Source organism: Glycine soja, chromosome 20 (assembly GCF_004193775.1).
Source record: "Glycine soja cultivar W05 chromosome 20, ASM419377v2, whole genome shotgun sequence".
Classification (NCBI taxonomy): domain Eukaryota; kingdom Viridiplantae; phylum Streptophyta; class Magnoliopsida; order Fabales; family Fabaceae; genus Glycine; species Glycine soja.
Genome location: NC_041021.1, coordinates 40,178,984 through 40,201,917, shown reverse-complemented (window position 1 = coordinate 40,201,917; position 22,934 = coordinate 40,178,984). Strand labels below are relative to the sequence as shown.

The window sequence follows — 22,934 nt, the reverse complement described above, 5'->3', positions numbered from 1 at the left end:
AATGTCCTGAAATTAAAGGACTTGTTCCACATGCTACTAGTCACTGGTTACATTCTTAATTTTTTCTTCTTTTCCTTTTTCAAATGCATTTTGTCACTCTTTCCCTATGTGATGGCAGCTACTTAGTTCTTTCTAACTGCCATGTTGAAATATTCTTTCCCATTTTGTTGCAACTATGTTTCTTTGTTTTGACTAGAACAGCAAAAAGAATCCATCTTCTTCTGCCTCTATTGTGCAGTGTGCTATTATATACTATATGTATCGGTGTAGAGTAATAATTTATATATGAATCAGCTGGGAACATTAAAGTAGAGTCTCTTCCATTTGGGACCCAAACCATATGCTATTTTCCTTGGTCTTGCCAGCATCCTTCCTCTTTACGCGCCACAGCACGTGCAACGCAGGTTTAGGGTCATAAAGAAAAAATATCATGACATAAAAGGGGGTGAGATGAGAAGCTTCATGTAATGTAGTATATGTTTGGATGCGGGTTAACAAATTGATTTTATAAAATTCATTTTAAAGTGATATAATTTATATTTAAATGTTTTTATTATAAAATTAAGTTATCACTAAAATTTAGTATAAAATTTTGGTTTCAACCAAAAAAATACTCAAAAGTTAGTTCAACTCAATTAATTTTAAATTCAAAATTAATCCTAAATTTTTTTATAACATAATATTATATATAAAAAAATATTTAAAATCAATTATAAACTCATCAAACAAACAATCACGTAATTAATAGAAGAATAAGTTAAACAAAACTGGGTCATCTTCTTGATGTGTGTGTGATCAGTGGTGGGCTCAGCTTTACAACTAATCTTCGAAGAAGAGGAAGAGCATCAGAGAGCAAGAAGAAAGAAAAGATCCCATTAAAAAGTGGGACGAGGTGGTCAACTTTTTCTTCTCTCTTTTTCTCATTTTTTTTCTCCAAGTTGTGTAGCTGTCAAGTCTGATACATGACCAAAGTGAGGGGCCAACGTGGTTGGGTTTTTGAGTGGCAGATTTGAAAGTTTTAATCTCACATTCAATGATGGCTAGGGCTAGGAGAAATAAAAGCATGGTAACTTGATATGTTTTTGTACCTTAGCTTACCTTTCAATTAATAATATTTTTTTTGTAAAGATATTTATATAATAATTATTAAGAAGACTTATTGAAAAGAAAGTAATAAAAAATTATCAACGGCTACTTTTGCTGTTTTATTTGACATTTTGCAACCATTTTCACAAAGTTTCTCTTATTCCATTGCGGAATTTAAGTTGACCTTGTATTTTGCTTGTGGACTTAAAAACCATGAACACAATGAGTTTCAAATATAAAATAAAGATATATTAAAAGTTTTTATAATAAAAAGTGTTGACTCTAATTTGACAAAACCTAATTACCCCGGGGAACTAATTCTTCTCCTACTAATCCCATCAAGATTATATTTGGAAAAAAAATGATTAGCCATGAAAAGTAGATCTTGAATTTGCGGGCAAGGCTTTTTTTTTTTTACTTCTACCAAACTTTGACGAAAAACTTATTTTAACTGAGTTTGGATTCATTTTTTTTTTTTTTACTTTTGTCAAAACAGATATCAGGTTCAAATTCAGGGATTTAAACCCCTTCATGCACCACACACACATATTTAATTTAGTTTTCAAAATTTATTTTTATAATAAATGTTGTTTGTTTATTTTTATGTATTATTTGGATTAAAATTTAGTTAATAATTTTGATAGTATATGAATGTCTTCATTAAACCTTGAATAGTTGAAGTTAAATTAGTATTTTAAATTTGATAAATTAAATTATTTAAAATGTTATAAATACTTTGTTGTAATTATAGATATTATTTTATTTTGTAGAAATTATAAATATGCTACTGAAATAATCCTATTTCATAGTTTTTGGCCAATGAATTTTGAATGATACGTGCATCATTCGCGTGAAACTAACTTGTCTTCATTTTCAATTGGGCTGAATCTGTTTTTGAACATGGGAACAACTATTTTCACTATCAGATTTCCTATGTACTACCAACCTTTGTAAAATTCCTCTTTTGTCCACTCACCACCTCTTTCCCTTCTCCTCAGATCTAAAATTGTCACCCCCACCCTCCTGTGACCCAACCCCTGTCCACCACCACCACACCCAACCCCACCCTAGTCCACCACAACTACGCACAGCCCCACCCTCATCCTTCACCATCGTGACGTGACCCATCCTCATCCATCGAGCATTGTTGTCATCCACCACACACAAACCACCAATATTGATGTCCATGCCTAGATTTGTGCACCCCTTGCTCCGCACCATCAAGATCTATGCACCCTTGCCCCCCTTTTTTGTTGCAACTTTTGTTGTGGTTCTTGTTGAATATGTGTTTTTGTCAATGTGTTTGGATGGCGATCGTGGGGATGCTGGACCAATAATGAAAATACAATTTTTTTGTTGTACAATGTATAAAAGAATTGTATTTTCATTGCACAAATGGAGTGAAGAAAATAACAAAACTACAATTTCATTGCTTATATGGGGGTAAACAAATTATAAAAACAAAATACAATTTTGTTGCAAACTTATAAAATAGAATCGTGTTTCCATTGTGCTGTGTTTTTTTCACCCCCGTATAGGTAATGGAAACACGATTTTGCTGTGTTTCCGCCAAAAGGTCAATTTTGGAATACTTCAAAAAGGCACCCACGTGGTAGTGCCAATAGCAACTCCCTTTGAACATTTTAGGAAATTGGGCTTTCATGGATTCACCGCACTTCTGGGTTTGGAGAAATCCCAAAATAAGACCCATTTACAGGCCCAAAGAAAAAACAACAGCAACTGAAAGAAGAAGAAATGAAGAATCAATAGCCATTAGGACGGGAAGAAAAACTCGAGAAAAAAAAAAAGAGACAGGAAGAGATAACTGTTTGAATCAGACTCAGACCGTGCTTTGCATTGTGACATACATACTCTTATCTATTTTGGTTTGCAAATTTACGGTTTCCGCGTTGGGATTCTGTAAGTGTTGATCGTAGAGTTTTTCCAATCACTTTGTGCGATCACCATGGTCATCGACATCGAATCCTTGGAAGACAGGTGCGCCTCATCAACTCTATATCAAAATTTACTGAATTATCACTGTTGCTCCCTTTGCATTGTCTTTCTGATCATTATTTTTGGGTTGTAAAGAACAAAACAAAAAAGAATAACAATGGGAAGCAGGCTTCATCCACAGGCTGTCTGCTTATCGTTGATAGTTTCCGCAATTGCTAATGAAATCATTGTTTGCCTTTCTTCATTATTGTTTCCTTTCTAATTAAGCTAATATTGGCTTTGGTTCTAGGTATATTGATTTTTGCAGGAGACATGATGTTTTGCCTAATTCTTCTATTTTGTCAAGCCTTTTCAAGGTCTGTTGTTTATTTCCATCACAAAGTTTACTGCTAGAGTACAGAAAACCATTTCATCATCTTTGTTATATTCAAATATATGCAGCTTTGCCCTTGTTCCTAGTTTAGTAACTAGGGACAAGACACACACACACATATATATGTGAGTGACTTTTGGTGATTTTGAGAAATGAGAACAATAAATATATAACATTAGATCATATTTGAACGGTCAAGATTAAAACAAAAATACATATGATCTTTTTATGTGGTTATGTGACTACCGACTACCTTATAATCTTGACCATCCACACATGATCCAAATTTATAGTTCTCATTTTTTACAATAGCTAAGTGTTCTCATAGTAGTCTCCCCTGTATATAGAACAGTGTATATATATTACTCCATTTCTACATGTGTTTACTCTCCTCGTGTAGGGGGCAGTGAATGTATTCCATTTTCCACTTTATTCTATTTATGGGGGGTAAGAATCTAAACCTGACCATGATCTTGCAGGCTGAGGTCAAAAAGTCCAACCATGAGCCGTGTAGCATGGAGATTTTAATTGATGACCTAAAGGATGTTGATATTGCTCCACTTCTTGACTTGTGCATGAACTTTGATACTTCTGAAATAGAGGCTGTTGATGTACGTAATGAATCATCATCTGTATTAAATGGAGAATATGCATTATCATTGATGCGTGCTATTAATCAAAAGCTTCGAGTAGTCCATCTACAGGATTCATCATTTGGAAAAGACTTCTTACGGTATATTACGATGTTTATGATGAATTATCTTTGAATAAATGACATAATTTCTGATTCTTACTCACCTTTGTTTTCACCTTAACAAATTTGAAATGGTAATATGGAATTTCTAGCCTTTGGAATTCTGGAAATTCCAAACGATCAACAATTTTCATGTTACTGAATATGGTAGTTAGGTTTTTAAGATTAGATAAAAATCTGTGCTAGGTGTTATCATTCAATGGGTGTGACATTATTATCCTGATATTGGCTCTTTTATCACTAAGGATTACCTTTGGCATTGGCAGTAGGTTAGTAGCCAATTAACATAAATTGCATGAGGTGCTTTGTTTGCCTAAAAGTCTAAATGTTTAATTCATTATTGGGAGAACTGGCCTTTCATGGTTTGCACTTTCTGGTGTGTTAGATTTTCTTTGCAAATTTTCCTTTTCATGATTAATGTTGAATCTTATCATTAGGGATATTTCACAACGAGGTTTGGCATGCCAAGTTTTGACATTGAGGTGTTCACGTTTCCGGAAGCTGAACTTAATGGGGGAGTTCATGCATATACACACCCTAAATCTTGATTTCAGTTCTTCCCTTACCAGTTTCCAGGAAGACTGTTTTAATTGTATGCCCAACCTAATGCGCCTCTCAATGTGTGATACACAGATTACAAATCTTTGGACGACTGTTGCAGCTCTCTCTAAGCTTCCATCTTTGATTGAATTAAGGTTTCAATATTTGCAGTATTGCAATGATGCTGTGACATCTTTTATCCCATCCAGTGGGAAGTCTGATGACACTGCTGATTTTAGCCCGCTTGATAGTGTTCCTTTTATTGGTGAACCACACACTGACACAACAGAACTGACAGATCCTAACTTTAATGCTGAAGATCCTCTAAGAAATTTTTATTCCTTTGATGAAGAAGTTATAAATCCTGATGTTCAAAGCATGGTTGAGGATTCTTCAGATGATAGTGAAGTTGGCTTTACTAGTCGTCATCATAAATACTGGTTTGCAGATGTTTTTCCTGGGTGGAGTTCAGAAGTGCCTCTTCAGAATGAGGTAGTCAACTTGGCCACTTCCCCCCTTGTAGTAGATTCCCTTCACACTCTTTGTTTTGGATGAATCAGAGAGGAAAGAAACAGAGGGATGGGATAGAAATAAATCACTTCTTGAGTTTGGATTGTGATAAAAATAATGAAGGAGAAAAGTTTTTTTGGCGGGGCCCACACAAAAAACTTCTCTCCCCTCATGGAGAGATTTGTGTGGGAGAGGGGTTTATTTTTTGTTAGTTTCAGCATTGCCTTGTTTTATTATGAGTATTTATAAGATAATATTTTTTATAAAAATAAAAATAAATTTGTATATAAGATAAAAAGTTGGTAAAAATATTGAGATTATCATTTTTTGGTTAAATAAAAAAAATTATATAGATAAAAAGGTTATTTAATACAATTTATTCATTTTTTCACACTCTTTGCCTCTCATCCACATATGTGGAGGTAAATTTCTCTATTATATTCTTTCTTATTACTATCCATCCAAATAACATATTTTTTCTACTTCATTTCAACTCCACTTCTATCTCCCTTATTTCTTTCTTCCATTTATCTAAAAAAAGTGTTAGAGACTTAGAGTGGTCTAAATAATAGAATAGAACAATGGTGGCAAACCCCCCTTGCAAGTGATTGTAAATAGTATGCTATCAGTTTGCAAAAAAAGATAATAGTTTGGGTTCTAAAATAATCAGTTATTACAAGTTCAGGTTTGTGAGGTTATGGCATTAGCTTGCATTTAATATTTCTTTAGGTATTGTGTAGAATGCTATTTGGTTGTGGTAATGCTTATAGCTTGGATACTGAAATAATCATATTAATTAAAAAGTATATTGGCTTTCTGTTTTGCCAATTTCCACTTTGTTTTCACGGTCATATTGTATTTTGAAAGTTTAGTAAATGACTGTATTTGTTGGATTATAATTATAATATGCATGCTTTAAGGAAAACCTAAATGAAATGCTTAATATTGAATTGCATAAAAATGATCCATGTTATTGTAAAGTTTCTTATTTGTAGTTTCTAAATCATTCTTGATCTTTAATTTTAGTGGTTTACATTACAGAATGAAGATGGAGAAGAGTCATTGCAAGGTGCTTTTACAGACCGTATTGCTGATGTTTCTATGAAGTATATGTCTTGTCATGCATCACCAATATGCTATGAGAAGCATTACAGAGAGTTCATGATAGCTTCATTGCCGAATCTAAAAAATTTAGATAATATGCCAATCAGAAAGATTGACAAGGAAAGGGCTACCAGAATATTTTCTCAATACTTTGAATATCTTCCATATAAATGGAAGCACAAAGAGAGTGTTGTAAGTATCTTACAGAAGAGAGAAATAAAATCAGGCCACAATAAGGTGCAATCTTCTAAGCATAGGCCATCATATCCTTCTGGAAAGTCCCAATATTTTTATACTAGGTCTCTTTCTGCTGCTAAATTGGGGTCTTCAACTTGGCCTATTTTGCATCCCCTTTCTTTAGTAGGATGTGAATTGGACAAGGGCTTTCATCCAAGGCAGTTTGAGTACCATCCATCTGACTCTAGTTTGATGGTCTTTGGAACTTTAGATGGTGAAGTAGTTGTCATCAACCATGAGACTGAACATATTGTGAGTTATATCCCATCACTTGGAGCAATGAATAGTGTTTTGGGTCTCTGTTGGCTCAAAAAATATCCCTCTAAGGTATGCGTTTTTTGCATAAAAATTGATTTTATAGATTATACTTGGTAGTTGGTATGGTTATTAAGTTATCTGGTGGCTAGTAGCAATATATATATTACTGCCAATAATTGAGGTGATTGTCCCAAAGTACTACATCAGCCTTTACAGAATCTGTTGTTTTTCATACATAGCCTTGTAAAGCAAAAGTAGTTTTAACAAGAGAGATTTGATATTTTTGTGATTTTCTGCTCTAATGCTAGTACATCCTTGCCAGTTATTAAGATAATTGATATTTAGTAACCGTTATCAAAATGGCTGTAAGATTATTTATCAAAGGCATTAATTCAGTTAAGTATCCCATTCTGCATTGTTAGTTTTAGAGCATTTACTCCTTCAGTGATTTTTGTTTGGACAGCAATTTCTGATTCTTTTCATTTCTTCTTGTTGCATGTCAGCTTATAGCAGGATCAGACAATGGTTCCTTGAAATTGTATGACATCCACCACATACCAAGAAAAGTTACTGGCATACATGGGAATTTTGGTTGTGTTACCTTTGATGAATTTGACCAGTTGACATCTGTTCATGTTAACTCTACGGATGAACTATTTCTTGCAAGTGGTTACTCAAAAAATGTTGCTTTATACGACATCAACAGTGGGAAGCGCTTACAAGTGCTCACAGATATGCATCGTGGGCATATTAATGTAGTCAAGTTTGCTAATCATTCCCAGTCAATTTTTGCCACTTCATCATTTGATCACGATGTCAAGATGTGGGACTTGAGACAAAAACCAATACACCCTTGCTTCACTGTTTCAAGCTCCAGAGGAAATGTGATGGTTTGCTTTTCTCCAGATGATCAATATATTCTTGCATCGGCGGTTGATAATGAGGTGGTAATTTTCACTCAGTAGTGTGATTAGTTACTGGTAATTGCATGTGAAGTGCAATTTTTTGTTATATATATACGAATGCTCGGCAGTCATATAGTAGTGTGATTAATTAGTAGTTACTGGTTACTCAGTAGAGTAGGTCTTGCAACAATGTGAAATCTGGTTCAGCTTTAAAACCAGTAACAGTTTCTATAGGATTTTTGTTATCTATATGGTACATTAACTTAAATTGATTCAGTACATGCCTGTCTTTCTCTTTGGAAAATTTTATCTCAAGAACACATTGTTGTTGTCCAGGCTGACATGTAAGTTTATACAGGTTAGACAATATCAGGCTGTTGATGGTAGGCTTCACTTAGTTTTTGATATAGCTCCCACTGAAAGTTCTCAAAATTACACCCGTTCTTATTACATGAATGGGAGGGACTACATCATAAGTGGGAGTTGCGATGAACATATCCGTATTTGCTGTGCTCAAACAGGGAGGCGCCTGAGAGATATATCCCTTGAGGTAAATCAATCATCTATACATCCACAAAATGGAGGATAAGAGAGTTTTACATTTACCCCGGGGGGGGGGGGGTAGGGTAAAAAATCTAAATTACAAACATGCACTTACATGATAAGACTGCACCATTTTTTGAAGCTACACTTTCCTAACTTACCTGTTTATATTCCCTTCCCTCCAATATGTTTTCTATCAAACAAGAAGCGTCTCAAAAGCCATCTGAAAAACGAACATGAATAACTAATATCTGATTATTGTGTTTTCATTTTATTGAACTATTGTTTCATTGTACTAAAATTACTTGTGTGCTTCTATGCAGGGAAGAAACTTAGGAAATTCCATTTTTATTCAATCTTTGAGGGGGGATCCTTTCCGAGTAAGTTACTTTTTTAAGCTTTTCCCAGCCTTCTCTAGGTTAAAGGAAAAGTAAAAGGCTTATAGGGGTTATGAGCACTGTGTGGCTTTTTTATAGTTAAATGTATTTCACTATCATTTTTGGACATTTTATGAATTTTTTTCACTTTTTTTTTTTTTTTTTACATATTTCTTCTTAAATTTCGCCTACTTTGGTTTGTTGTTTCTGTGGTGAAACTATCAAAATCTCAAGTAGCTTTCATATCAAATTTCTTACTGTATATTTTTATTTTCCTAACTAAGGATACCTTACAGTTGCTTATTATTATGGTGTTAAGAGTTATGACAGTTATTTTGGCATGCCTGATATTGCGACAGCCACCTATATGTGTGACCTTCTACATGTGTCTTTTCTGAGTTTTCTCTATAACCATTTGTAAAATGACTTAAAGTTTTCTGTTTCTAAAAATCCATTCACGGCATGAAAATTGAAATTGCTGATTTGAGTAAATTATATATGCGAATTACTTCTGATGCAAAAATATGTGGAGATTAGTGACAACCGCGATAATTTCCTGCCTTCTTGGTGTGAACTTTAACATGATTAAAAGTGATTGTCTAGGTGCGAAATGCTTTTCCGAAAGGAAGGAAACAATTATATTTTTATCTTTACGAACAACTCATTTCTTCTGCATCATGTATTTCTATTCTTTTTCCTTTGATATTATGAATAGGATTGAGTACCACGGTGTTTTTTAATTTGAGTTCTCCTTGTTTCTTTTAAATCATGTTGTGTACAGGATTTCAATATGAGCGTGTTAGCAGCTTACATGCAGCCAGGCTCCAAGTCTAAAATTGTCAAGGTTGCACCATATTTTCTTATATGCATTATTCTATAGCACCACAATCTCAATGATATGTTCATTGTTCTCTTAGTTTTTCTCTCGCTTATCTGGAGTGAGTAGAAAAAGAAGGAAAATGAAATTGAGGTAGTTGGATCCATTATTTTCGAATACTCCCAAATCTGGGTGGGAAGAAAATAGAGACAGTAAGCTACATTTCGAATTTAATTCACCGAGTTTCATTTTCTGGAACTAAATAGTTTACAGTCTTATTGCTCTTTTTTTTTACCATAAAATATTTTAACGAAAAAATTGTCATAGAATTTGTAGGGTTCTCTAAGTTTTTGGTTGTTGCTACCTTTAATATTAATTGGTAAAAAGTGCTACTACCATATTTAAAATTAAAATGCATATCATAACCAGATGTAATAAAAATATATTATTAATCAAACAGTTGAGTTTTTCTCCCTATATTTTTTTCACAGGTATATAGTAAAATGTTCTTTTCAACATTCATTTTTCAATTTCCACGGATTTCCATTCCGTCGAAATGCAAGAAAAATTTTGCATTCTCAAATTGAGAGGGATGAAAGATTTACTAAGCAGGAGTTCAGTTTTCTCAAATTTTAATTTTTGTTCATTTTTGCAGATAAACTTACTAGCATCTAGTAGCCATGCCAACAAGGATGATTCTGATGATTTGCGACCTTGCCGGTTCCACAGTATGGGAGGTTGATGTACGATTTTGTATGTATTTTTCTGTAGAGCTTACAGTCTGTGTTTGTAGAATTATAATTTGGGCGGCATGGCCTAAGCTTTGCTTACTTGTAATGAAAATTCAATGAGTTTAAATAAAAAGCATCTGTAATGACTCAATAGTTGCATTGATCTGACAACAGTTCTTGTGAAAGCTTCGTTGCACGATGACATGATATGATGAAAGCCAATATCTCATGTGATTCCCGTTGGGAATAATCTTTTTTTAACATGATGAAATGGAGAAAAATTGTCCGTTCCTTATATTTTAACCTTTTTTTTTACGGATTATATTTTAACTCTTAAGAGATATATTTTTTTAAAATCCATTGGCATTTTTAGTTAATCTCTAAGAACAAAAATTCTTGCTCATCACCATTCCTCTTAAGTTTGGATTTGAACCTATAATAATTTCTAAATTTTAGCTTATGAAATGAACATTCTCTCTCTATATATACCTTTTCATGCCAAAAATCATTATGCTTCACACATAAATAAGTTTGTAGGTGGCCTAATAGCGAATATTGGATAAATATTTATATTATTTTAAATTTGAATTTAGGTTTAATTCAACTTCTGATTGGATTATAAAATTTATCTTCCATTTATATATATTATTTTAATATTATTTTTAGTCAATGTTAAGATTTGAGTGTTTTTGTAAATATAAACTAAATTAATAAACTCACAAAATTTAACACAATAATTAAGATAATATAAAGGTATAATCTAACGAACTAAATCAATAAAAAAACATAATTTATATTTATAGTATAATAGTTTATATAAGTTACTGTACATGTAGTACATTGTAAGTTAAAAAAAAAGCGGTATACATATACATATATAACTTTATTTTAAATTTATTTATGAAAATGAAAATCTCTTTATTAATAAATAATACAAAATAATTATTACAAGACTTATATTATTTGTATAATATTTTTAAAATATATTTATAACGTTATTTTTCTATATTTGATGATGTTAATCATTTTATCTTATAAAAAATATTATACAAATATAACTTCTCTTGTTATAAAATTAAAAAAATCAATAATAGCAAAGAAGTTAAGAAAAAAAATTGATAAAAGTAATGAAGCAATATAGTAATGAAAAAAAATATCAAAAAAAGTGTTGTAGGGAATAAACTAGTAGTACTATAAAGGAAAGTACCTTGAATAGTGGGATACAGGTAGCAGAAATAAAAGTGAGAGAGAGGAAGGGCAAGGCAACAAGCACAAAGCGACAAAGAAGGATTGTCAGAATACGCGTAATAGTGACTGAGCGCCTTAATCAATATTTAAGGCTGCCTCTCCACCGCCGAGGCACCGACTCGGCCTATATTTAATGACAATTCATATTTACCGCATTCTTTTCATTTCTTAGTAAAAAGAGAGAATTAGTTTATGCATGTGTGATCCAAGATTCAATTTTTTAAATAATATTTTGAGTTTAAGTTTTTTTTATTTATATTATTTTTCTCTAAATAATTCTTAATATATATTAATTCTTAATTTAATATCTGAACTATATTATTTTTTTAGAAGACCGGTTTTTAGAATATGATTTTTCACTTTCGTTTCTTTTTTTTAGTTAAGAAGTTGGATTGACCCAACCAGCTTTTTGTATTGGTTTTTTTTTAAATATTATTTAATTTTTTAAAAAGATAACATTTTTATTTAATAATTTATTTATATCAAGATACTCATAAATAAAATATATATACAATAATATTTATCTAATGAAAAAATGAATATGAATGTATATATATACAATAATATTTGTCTAATGAAAAAATGAATATCAACGTAGGATGGAATAATTATTTTTTTTTTGTTATGATCTTGTTGTCTATATATTTCATATTTTTATAATATTTCTTTGTTCATTTCAGTAGAAATATAATTTATAAACGGACCATCTTTACATTCTTCCTTTTCCTTAAATCAAGATCCAATTAATCTCTTTCATATTTTTAACACATTAATACACATTAATTTGTCTGGCAGAATCTAATTATGAGAATTGTTTTTATCCAATACAAATTTTAATTATTTTAACAAACTAGTAACCCGACTAGTCTTAATAATCCATATAGATGTTGCATTAGAATGATTTAATTGAAAGGAGACATGTTGGCTATACAACATTCAAACTATGATTAGATTCATCATTTTTATGTTTTAATTATTATTATTACTACATTTCATTATCTTTGTTTTATTATGTTTCATTTATTATGTTTGTTTTTCTAATTGTTAGTATTTTTTATTGTTTAAGTGTCTTAATTTCTTCATATAATAATGTACTAATTACATATTCATTTTTAATCAATATATTTTTTAATCACTTTATTTTTTTTATTTTAAGACTTTTACTTAATTATTATCATTTTATTTAATTATAGCATTTTTAAATTTAATAAAATAAAATTAAAAAAAAAACAAAGGTGGGAAATCGGGTGCTAAAAATAAGACTTCTCACATGATAGTACAGTTCAGAAATTAAATTGAGAATTAATATACATGGGAAGTTATTTGAAGATAAGTAATGAAAATAAGAAAAAATTTCAGAAACCGTGATAGGAAGAAAGAATTCCAATAGTTACTCTGATCAAAATTAATTATTGATAAAATTAATAAATATTGTATATCAATAATATAATAATAAAAAATACAAATAAAAGACTATTCACTGAATCAGTCTAAGGAGAATCACTCACTAGTGATCCCCAATTTAATTTTGAAGGTTCATCACTATAAATACATGCTCTTGCTAATACCATAGCAAGCCTCTTGAGACACACCTACTACAGTTGCTAAAGTCCTTGCTTGCAACAATGAAGCTTGTCTTTGGCACCCTAATATTATGTTCTCTTCTTCTAAGCTTCTCTTTCTTGGAGCCAGTCATAGCCTATGAAGACTCATGTAAGATTTTTCTGTGACTGCTATAAAAAAGAAATATAAAATGAGTGAATATTTTGATGTGATGTATAATTTTGTGTGTTGATGGCAGCTTATTGCAGCAACAAGTGTGCGGACAGATGCTCATCGGCAGGGGTTAAGGATAGGTGTGTGAAGTACTGTGGAATATGCTGTGCTGAGTGCAAATGTGTTCCTTCTGGGACCTATGGGAACAAGCACGAGTGTCCTTGCTACAGGGACAAGCTCAACAAGAAGGGCAAGCCCAAATGCCCTTGAACTTCAACTCAAAGACCAAGTCGAATAGAGACTTAAGAGTAGTAGTTTTTGCATGTGGTTGTATTCTTGTTTTCAATGTCTGTTGGGTATGTTAGATCTGAACAGGAATAAATTACACATCCTCTCTGTCTCAGTTTCGACTTTTTGACCTGTTCATCAACCTATAAACATTTTTTTTTATCTGTTTTATAATTAATTTTAGGCTAAATGTTAGCTTTGTTTTTTTTTTATATTTTAAAAATTTTATTTCGATTGTTTTTGAGAAATTCTATTTTAGTCCTCTCTTTTGAAACATTAAATATATTTTAAAAAAATATAATGTGTCTCTTAATCTTGATTAAGATGATGATGCAGTATTTTAATTTAAATGACATCATTTTAAATGATTTAATTTTATCCTTGATGCTTTTAAATGATTTTGTTTTAATACTTTTATTTTTTAAAATAATTTTATTATGATCTATCAAGTTTATTAAATAATCACATTTTATATATATATATATATATATATATATATATATATATATATATATATATAAATAATGTGAGAGTCTAATAAATATAATTAAAGACTATCAAAAGTGACACAAAGAGTTAGAGGCTCCTGAGTCTTTGATTATTGTCCCTTTTATTGTGGTGAAAAAGTTATATATTTTATTTTATTAATTTAATAACTTTATTTTAATTAACATTGGAACTCTTTCTAAATACAAATTTCAATATTAATTTTTTAAATATGTTTTTAAAATTTAATTTCTTTAAAATTTATTTTTAATCAAATATCTTTAGTATTTGGATAAACTAAACTGAGTTATATTACCACAAACTTGCTCATCTATACCATCGTTATAAAGTATTAAAATCCTATACCAATAACACACCCATGATATTTTGGCTATTTCTCCCATAAATTTGAACAAAGGTAAAGAGCCAAATCATAAGAAGTCTTTAATTTATTTAATCTTGTGAAGTTTTCTCTTTGAGTTAAAAAGTAAAAATATTTCGATCATCTTTGTATAATTAAAAATACAAATATAAATTTACTATCTAAAAACAAATATAAATTCATTAATTCTCTAACAGTTTAAAGATGCTTCTTTAGTCTTATGTTTTTTTGTTTTGAATGTGATTCGTCTATCTTTTTCAATTATAGTAGTAATCTGACATAATGTATAACTCCATTCTTGTTTGAACTTCTTCAGAAAATTCAATGAAAAATTGTCACTATCATCAATTGTAAGTGTCATTGCTTTGTGTTTTACATCATAAAGACCAGCATCTGGCTGAGCTTACAATGGGATTAACAAAAATATTATGATCGCCCAACATTGTTTCATTGGCGCTAAAGTTACAATAATGCGAGTATACTATGTATGGTTGAGTAGTAGTCAACCAAACAAAATTGATGCAAGTATACTAACCAATATGAACATGTTACTGCCATTGTTAGCCATCGTAAAAGCTTGTTTGGTATCAAATTGGGGTGCTAACTGGGATCATGGCGCACCAAATACATTCTTGTTATTAACCTGATTGTTTCATCTTTGATTGAATGGCAATAGAACTTATTGGCAAAATGAAATTCATAATGGGGTCCCCAACATCATTTTTCTCCTAACTTCTTCTTCCAATTTTCGTCGTCGTACCAATGTCATTTTGTCAGCAAATATCTTTCTACGTATTTCTTTATTCTCCAATTCCCATCCTATTTCCAACTTTGGTTGGAATGCTTCATTGCCATTAACAAACATCGGCATTGGAAACAACATTGGATGTTGGAACATTACCGAAAAAACAACTTGACACAAACTATTACCCTATAAATGAACTAATGTGAGAAAAAAGAAATTAAACAACAGAACAAATGGGTATCTTGAAAGGAAATAAAGAAAATCAAGTGTTACCTCCCAATAAGTTTTTGGATACGTAGGCTGTCAATAGAAAAATGATGTAACATTAGTCATGGTGCCCTTTGATTTTGATCAACGCGATTATTGAACTCCATGGAAAAAGTTGAAATGTTAAAAGAAGGAAAAGACTCGAGAAAATTAAAAAAAAAAAAAAAACAGTGCCTATAGAAATCAGAGTGTATATGTGCTGCGGTTGAGTTTGAAAGTGTGATTAAATATAAAAAATGGGTGGGTGAGTGTTTTTCTTAACTATGATCAAATCTTGTTAATTTACCAAACCCATCTTTTTTAGCTTGAAAATGAATAAAAAAATAAAAGAAAAGAAAAGAAGATCTTCTTCCAATTTTAAATGGGATTAGAGTAATGAGATTCACTTATGCATTTCTTCCAAAGCTAGTGAGATTTTTACTGAGGATTTCTTTTACTTTTTAGTCAAAGTTATTAAAAAATAGTTTGACTTGAAAAAACATTAAATATAAATAAATATTTAATGTGTTAAAGATATGAAATATTATTTATTTCAAGTTTTAAGGATTAAATATTTATTAAGTATAGATATTTGGTAATATTAAAAGAATAACAAAATCAATAATCGTAATTACAAATAATTATCATGAAATTAATATAACTAGTATTTTGACTTGTGGGTTAAATTATAATTTATATTCATAACAAACATTTAATTGTAATATAATATTACTTTTAATTATTTTGTTTTTTTAAAATAATTTATATCGAGAGATAAAGATAAGAAATGATAATTTGAAATGATTATTTACGAAAAATGCGTGTGGAAAAAATAACATTTCAATTGGGTTTGTCAAGATTAATTAAAAATTAATTATCAAAATATTTTTATTAAAAATATATAAGTTAATTAACAACGTTTAACATTTTCAAATTGATTTTTTTTTCACTTTTTTACTAATTTTCCAACTTATTAGCAATTTCTCTACGATTTTTAATCAATTAAATGTATTTAATGCTAAATTTGAATATAAATATTGAAAATATATGGCATCAAAAAGGTAATTTAAAATCTTGAGTAGTAAATGAGATCACTACTTTAATATATATTTTTCCTTTTGTTTCACATCAAGAATATCATAAATAATTTATTATATTTGATAAACCTTTTTTTGTTATTTTTTTATTGAAATAATGATAAGAATATATTTTTAAAATATTAAATATAATTTTTAATGAAAAATTAATTTTATTATTTGACTGAGCTAAAGTAATAGATAAGTAAATTACAAACTAAAAGACCATTCATTTTTATACTGAGCTAAAGTAATTTTTAAATCTAACTTGATTAAATTGGTTTTGGGTATATTTTTAATTTTCACTTTACAATTTTTTTTAATTTTAAATAAGTTAGATTTATAATTTAAAAGTTCTTAAAAATATATTTTATTTTATCACTGATACCAACAATTGATATAAATAATTACGATTTGTATTATTTAATAAGTGTTACAAGAATAAATCTAATCATGAGTATAAAATAAATTATTTCAAACTATTTCGTACCAATATCATAATTAATAAAAAATATATTTTATCACTAATACAAAATTTATTCGATCCACGGGCTATACATTCAACATGATAATATGTATTTTACTTACATAAATGTATTTAATCATTTTAATGTATAATATTGAATACAAAAATCTTCACAAATATATGATAAAAAAATAAATTTAAAATATTGATTATTAAATAAAACCTTTTTAAGGAAAAAATATTTTTTTTATTCTTTGACTATTATTTTCAAAGTTAATTAAATAAACTCACAAACAAAATTTAAATATTTAAAATGAAGAGATATGTAGCATAATAAAGTGAGACGTTATTCATCGTTAGGTTGAAATAAAGTAGATTTAAATATAATATGCTTAAATTAACTTTGAATAGAATATGTCTTTAGTTTTTCACTTTACACGTTTTTATTTTAAATAAGTTAATTTTGAAAATAAATTATTTAAATACTTGTTTCGTCTTTGTAATTTAGTATTTTTTTTTTAGTTTTGTTTGTAATTTTTTTTGCTAGGTGGAATTCGTCTAAACTCTAAACCATTCATTCTACTCTAATAATATTTTTTTTACTTGTTTTTTATTTTCTAATTATATAAAGGTGAAAACAGTACTTAAATCTTTTTTTTTAAAAAAAAAAATTGCCATTCTTTCAGTACCCTTCTTTTTAGAGGATTTCAATGCCTCTGTCACCTAATCTAATTATATACCGACATGTTTGTGTTATTTTATATTTTACCGAATATTAAGAAGTGACACATTGCATTAAGAGAAAGTAATTATTTGTGTTATTTTTTCTTTAAAAAATTACTTCACATTACTTATCTTGGTTATCTATTTATTTACTTATTATTTTACATTAAATATAGTTGTGGGGAGGACAAAGAGGTTCGTGGTGACACCATCCATGTGCGGGTTTTCATTTTTTCTTTGATCTGGTTGCGAGGAGGATGAAGAGGTTCTGATTTTGTGGGAACTAGAGTAGCAAAAGGTGCAGTACAGAGGAAGTGGATGAACATAACAACAAATAGTGTTAACGGAAAACTGAAAAAATGATCAAATATACCGTTTAAACTTAATATAGGAAAATAAAAAATATTAAATTATAAAAGATGAAAAATCACATTTAGTCTTTATTTTATTTATATACACTTTCAATATAAATGAAAAGAATAACTTTACATTTGATATATATAAAGTTTTACACTATTAATTCATATAATTAAATCTATCTAATTGCAAATGTAAATTTATCAATTTTATAAATTATCTTAAAAATTGGTTGGCATACGTGTAAATTATATACTTCTTTACTTTAGGCTTATAAGTATTTTCCACTAGACTGTCAGACGAGATTATTTCGAGCAATCAAATTAATTTTCTAAATATTTAATACAATAGAATATCCAAGAATAAATTTAAATTCATTTTTTCTTCATTTGACGGATCTTAACACCCAAAAAAAAGAACTACAAAAATATTAATTATGCTAAAATGACTGTATCATTAATCTATCCTATGTGTTTGATGGTGGTGTAAATTTTATAATAAGGAATTAGACTCTACTTTACTATTATATCAATCGATATATATATATATATATATATATATATATATATATATATATATATATATATATATATATATATATATATATTTCATGTATGATACATATATACAACTAAGTACTGATCACTGACATTTCAGAGAAACATTTTCTTGTTTATTTGATATTACCTAGGATTCTCCAAGGGATTCCTAGATGAAATAGTTCTTAGTTCAAAATTTAAAGCACCGTCGTAGGCTCGTAACTCACTTGCACGCATCACGGCTGTCACATGTCAATAACATTATAAATATTTCTAACTTACAAAATTAATGTATTGTACTATGTATTATATTGCACAGTAGAAAAATATTATACAGTAATTATTTTTTATTTTTATCGTAATATTGAGATTATGAATCTCCCTTCTCAATCTATCGGGTTAGATTAATTTTAATCTCACTTATTATATGAGTGGTTTAAGAAAATTTTAAATATGATAAAAGTTAAATATATATATTTTTTCTAAATAGATCGATCTCACTAATGTAAATCTAATAAAATTTTGTATTACTTCACTAACCTTTTGGGTTAATTATTTTTTATTGAATGTTGATAAGTATTAACCAATTGCATGTTTATTTTTTTTTTGGAAAAATCATAAATAAACGTTAAATTAAAATTTTTTAATTTTTATTTCTCAGAGAACTTGCATTAAAATAAGTGTACCTATCATTAAATCATACACGCTGCAAGCAATGGGCAAAAACTTTAAACAGTTTTGCAGCAACTTTTTTACTGCAGAAGGTTCTAAGTATGGTTGCTACTTGCTAATGGTTTACTAGGTCCACAATATTGGTTAACAAAGTACGTATTGGCGAGTGATTTATAGAGAGATTTGGCTAACTATCAAATACTTCTCCTAGGGGCATCTTGGTGTGGCCTTTCACGTGTTGTATGGGTGAAAACATGTCATCATGACCAATAAATAAAGAACAGTAAGATTTGAATTTATGGTTTGGAATTGGGATTGTAAGATTCTCATGGCAGTAATTACAGTCTAACAGATTCTTTAATCTTTTCTCAACAGTCACGGATGCATAAGTTAGTTTCTTGTATAGATGTTGCGTTGGCTAAGGTTAATTATAGATGTTTGGCTTCTATTGGTTTGTGATGTGAGTGTTGCAATGATGTATACTACGTGCGCGTTAGGTGTATAATTTGGTCATGGGGAATATTTGTATTTTTTTAACAAAATATTACTAATAATATTTAGAACAATTGTTATTAGTTAAAGTTTTTTTTTCAAAATTAAAATTACTTGACTCATATCTTAGATCAACAATATTAGTAGATGATTTGAATGGATTAATCATATTATTTACCAAAGATAAAATGTTAGGACTTAATTATAAAATTTTAATAAATATTTTCATAAATAAAAAATCCAAAAAATAATAATATGAAAATTAATAATTTATATTATAAAAAGTTTCTCACACCACTAAAATTTCTAAATACTACAAGTGAAAGTATAAAGATTGGATTGGCAAGAGTTCAAATTTAAGTTGTTTTGGTAACCTACCTATTAAAAAAGAGAGCTTCTTTACTCTTACTCACCTCTCATAAAATCCATTCTCTCCCTCTGATATCCCTCCTTGCACCCTCCTCCTCTCATCTCTTCACCTCTTACAACTTTCATTTTTCTCTTTTTTTTCTTCTCTCCAAAGTCATATTGGGTCATCTTAGTATTCCGTTGTTCCTGCTTTTCGTAGATCTTACCAAAAAAATTCTTAATGTAAATTTTATATTATGAAAAACTAGTTTCTATAATAAATGGCATTACGGAACTAATTTCTGTAATGTAATTAGTAGTTTTTTAGCCACACTTTTTCTGAAAATATGTTCTGAAAATTAGTTATCAAGAAAAATATTTTTGTTAAAGAAAAGTGTGAGCGTGTGGAGAGAAAAAAGGAGGATGCAAAAAGAAGTCCCCCCTTAAAAATATAAGTCACAGACCCAGTAGGAGACCTGTTACCTTGATAAAAAAAACAAAAATACAACACACTTTTAACCTTCTATTAAACAAACAACATTTAAAGCCATGTTTTTTTTTTCTGTGTGAATTAAGTGATTAGACATAAATGTGTTGAAATTAAGATTTAATTGTTCATATATTAATTAAGTTTGATTCATAATGAAAATAATTTTTATCAAGTTTTATTTATCTCATAGTCAAATTTTGAATTAATTGGATCCCTTGTCCGGGATGATTAAGAGAAAAAAAACTACAAATATTTCTTAATAAACTAATCTTACTTGTTGTGTGATTATAATTATCCAAGAAAAATCTTATATATAATTATTTTTAATTCAAACTTTTTATTTAAAAATTTTCTTCCCTTATACAGACCTTGCACCGTCAATATTTCCTTTTCTTATTTGTGTTTTAAGTGAAATGTGCGGCAAAACTTAGATCCTCGTAAATCAATTCAAACAATAGGAGAAGAAGGGACTAGCGGCGAACTCAAACGGCGTCGTATCGACTCGTTGTTCATCCATTTGAGAGGCATCTGGTAGCGGAAGATGGATAAGGGTAAGATCCAAGAGGTGATCGAGAACCAAGTCCTGACGGTGGCGCAAGCCGTCGAGGACAAGATCGACGATGAGATCGCCGCCCTGGAACGCCTCGATGCCGACGACATCGAAGCCCTCCGCGAGCGCCGCCTCCAGCAGATGAAGAAGATGGCGGAGAAGCGCTCCCGCTGGATCTCCCTCGGCCACTCCGAATATTCCGAGATTCCCTCCGAGAAAGACTTCTTCTCCGTCGTCAAGGCCAGCGAACGCGTCGTCTGCCACTTCTTCCGCGAAAACTGGCCCTGCAAGGTTCCTTTCTACATAAACACATACTCACTCACTCACTTTTCATTTTCAATTCATAATTTCGATGACTTATTATAACGCTGATTGAATTTTATATATAGAAGAAAAGGAGGATTCAATGTTGTTGTTCGCGATTTTTTTGCAGGTTATGGACAAACACTTAAATATTTTGGCAAAGCAGCATATCGAGACTCGGTTTGTGAAACTCAACGCTGAGAAGAGTCCTTTTCTCGCTGAGAAGCTCAAGATCATTGTTCTTCCAACCCTTGCCCTCATCAAAAACGCCAAAGTCGATGATTATGTGGTATGTATATGATAGCAACCACTTGCTCATATTTGTTTGTTTGCCATCAATGTTAGATAAGGTTTCGGCTATTTATTTCTTTAGGCTTGTTTGGATAAACTTCTCAATAAGCCGATATAAGAGAAGAAAATAAGAACGTGAAATGAATTAAAATTTTCTCACAAGTTAAAATTAACTTGTGCGTAAGTTAAATTCTGCCTTGGGAGAATCTAAATGAGAGAACTTCTGTAGATTAGCTTATGGATTATGAAAGAAGCTTACTTCATTTTACTTTCCTTAGAAGTGCTTATTGAAAATTTTTAGTACCACTGTACAGGCAATATGATTATGGTGGTATGTGTGTTATTAGGTGGGGTTTGATGAGCTTGGTGGGACTGATGAGTTTAGCACAGAGGAGCTGGAAGAAAGATTGGCTAAAGCTCAAGTCATCTTTTATGAGGGTGAATCATCGTTCAATCATGTTAGGTCTAGTGCCAAAACCACAAGAAGTGTTCGACAGAGCTCCAGAGCAGACTCATCAGATTCTGAGTAACCTGCATTTCCTGATATGTTTATTTTATTTACCCGCACTCTCCTGAGCAACCGGGTTATACACTCTAAACTTGGTCTCAATGACTGTCTTGTGGTGTGTCTCTATCTGTAAGAGTTTATCATGATTCTATATCTAGTAGATCTTCTTGAGATCATCCTTTTTTTACAGTAATATTTTTGAGTTAGCCCCCCCTTTCCCCCGATTATAGTAACTTCATTCATCTTTGTTAATAATTTTATTTTTTGAGTTTTGAGATTTTGATACAGTGCTTAATTATTGTGTTTTGCTAATGTATTGGTATTACTACGAGTATTACTATACACAGTCCCGTGCTTCCTGTAGTGTCTAGTGTGTACCCATAAAGTAAATGTTGGCTGATGATGTTTCTACGTGGGGAACATATATGGCTATATATTGTGGTTGGAATTTGGATCATTCTAAAAAGATTACGGATTCTTCTTAAATGGGCACGGGAAATTCATGAAATTTAAGAGGAAAGCTAAACCTTTCATATTAATTCCAAAGAACAACCTTTCATAATATTAATGTTTTGGTACATTTTCTTAATTTGAATTGTTTGGATTGGCTGTGTACTAAAACATTTGAAATTTTAAGCTTAAACTCCTTTATAATTTCAAGGAAATATTCCTAATTTTACACTAAGACAAACTGAGAGTGCATATGTAGTCTCGAGCTTTCACAGATTTGACGAAGGTCTTGAATGTCAACATCCCATTGGAGCATGGTAACAAACTTTTTGGAAAGCAGTTGTATCCAACGAAAACTAACGTTCAA

The 22,934-nt window shown here is 30.0% G+C and overlaps 3 protein-coding genes across 5 annotated transcripts; all 3 read left to right on the top strand.

Moving 5' to 3' along the window:
• The first annotated feature begins 2,868 nt into the window (after positions 1 to 2,868).
• Positions 2,869 to 10,362, top strand: LOC114401360. 3 transcript variants are annotated; one of them, XM_028363868.1, is made up of 10 exons: positions 2,869 to 3,084; positions 3,332 to 3,398; positions 3,895 to 4,148; positions 4,607 to 5,201; positions 6,261 to 6,887; positions 7,322 to 7,762; positions 8,082 to 8,273; positions 8,590 to 8,646; positions 9,425 to 9,487; positions 10,116 to 10,362. In XM_028363868.1, the coding sequence occupies exons 1-10, from the start codon at positions 3,053 to 3,055 to the stop codon at positions 10,200 to 10,202; spliced, it is 2,415 nt and encodes an 804-aa protein (XP_028219669.1). In that variant the 5' UTR covers positions 2,869 to 3,052; the 3' UTR covers positions 10,203 to 10,362. The 3 variants fall into 3 exon arrangements, with proteins under 3 accessions (XP_028219669.1, XP_028219668.1, XP_028219670.1); XM_028363867.1 differs by having other exon boundaries at positions 6,246 to 6,887; XM_028363869.1 differs by lacking the exon at positions 3,332 to 3,398 and having other exon boundaries at positions 2,876 to 3,084; positions 6,246 to 6,887.
• Positions 10,363 to 12,939: 2,577 nt separating this feature from the next.
• Positions 12,940 to 13,605, top strand: LOC114402709 (peamaclein-like). The gene is made up of 2 exons (XM_028365363.1): positions 12,940 to 13,152; positions 13,241 to 13,605. The coding sequence occupies exons 1-2, from the start codon at positions 13,065 to 13,067 to the stop codon at positions 13,423 to 13,425; spliced, it is 273 nt and encodes a 90-aa protein (XP_028221164.1). The 5' UTR covers positions 12,940 to 13,064; the 3' UTR covers positions 13,426 to 13,605.
• A 7,268-nt stretch (positions 13,606 to 20,873) lies between these two features.
• LOC114401339 (thioredoxin domain-containing protein 9 homolog) lies at positions 20,874 to 22,459 on the top strand. The gene is made up of 3 exons (XM_028363843.1): positions 20,874 to 21,306; positions 21,449 to 21,607; positions 21,957 to 22,459. Exons 1-3 carry the CDS (start codon positions 21,007 to 21,009, stop codon positions 22,137 to 22,139), a joined length of 642 nt encoding a protein of 213 aa, XP_028219644.1. The 5' UTR covers positions 20,874 to 21,006; the 3' UTR covers positions 22,140 to 22,459.
• The last annotated feature ends 475 nt before the right edge of the window (positions 22,460 to 22,934 follow it).

Excerpts from the sequence above, each read along its gene's own strand:
- LOC114402709 (XM_028365363.1), top strand. The coding sequence starts at position 13,065 with ATGAAGCTTGTCTTTGGCACCCTAATATTATGTTCTCTTCTTCTAAGC. Across the intron at positions 13,153-13,240 it reads CATAGCCTATGAAGACTCAT|CTTATTGCAGCAACAAGTGT; the intron begins GTAAGATTTTTC and ends TGTTGATGGCAG.
- LOC114401360 (XM_028363867.1), top strand. The coding sequence starts at position 3,053 with ATGGTCATCGACATCGAATCCTTGGAAGACAG. Across the intron at positions 3,085-3,331 it reads ATCGAATCCTTGGAAGACAG|GTATATTGATTTTTGCAGGA; the intron begins GTGCGCCTCATC and ends CTTTGGTTCTAG. Across the intron at positions 6,888-7,321 it reads TCAAAAAATATCCCTCTAAG|CTTATAGCAGGATCAGACAA; the intron begins GTATGCGTTTTT and ends GTTGCATGTCAG.
- LOC114401339 (XM_028363843.1), top strand. The coding sequence starts at position 21,007 with ATGGATAAGGGTAAGATCCAAGAGGTGATCGAGAACCAAGTCCTGACG. Across the intron at positions 21,307-21,448 it reads GCGAAAACTGGCCCTGCAAG|GTTATGGACAAACACTTAAA; the intron begins GTTCCTTTCTAC and ends ATTTTTTTGCAG. Across the intron at positions 21,608-21,956 it reads CCAAAGTCGATGATTATGTG|GTGGGGTTTGATGAGCTTGG; the intron begins GTATGTATATGA and ends GTGTGTTATTAG.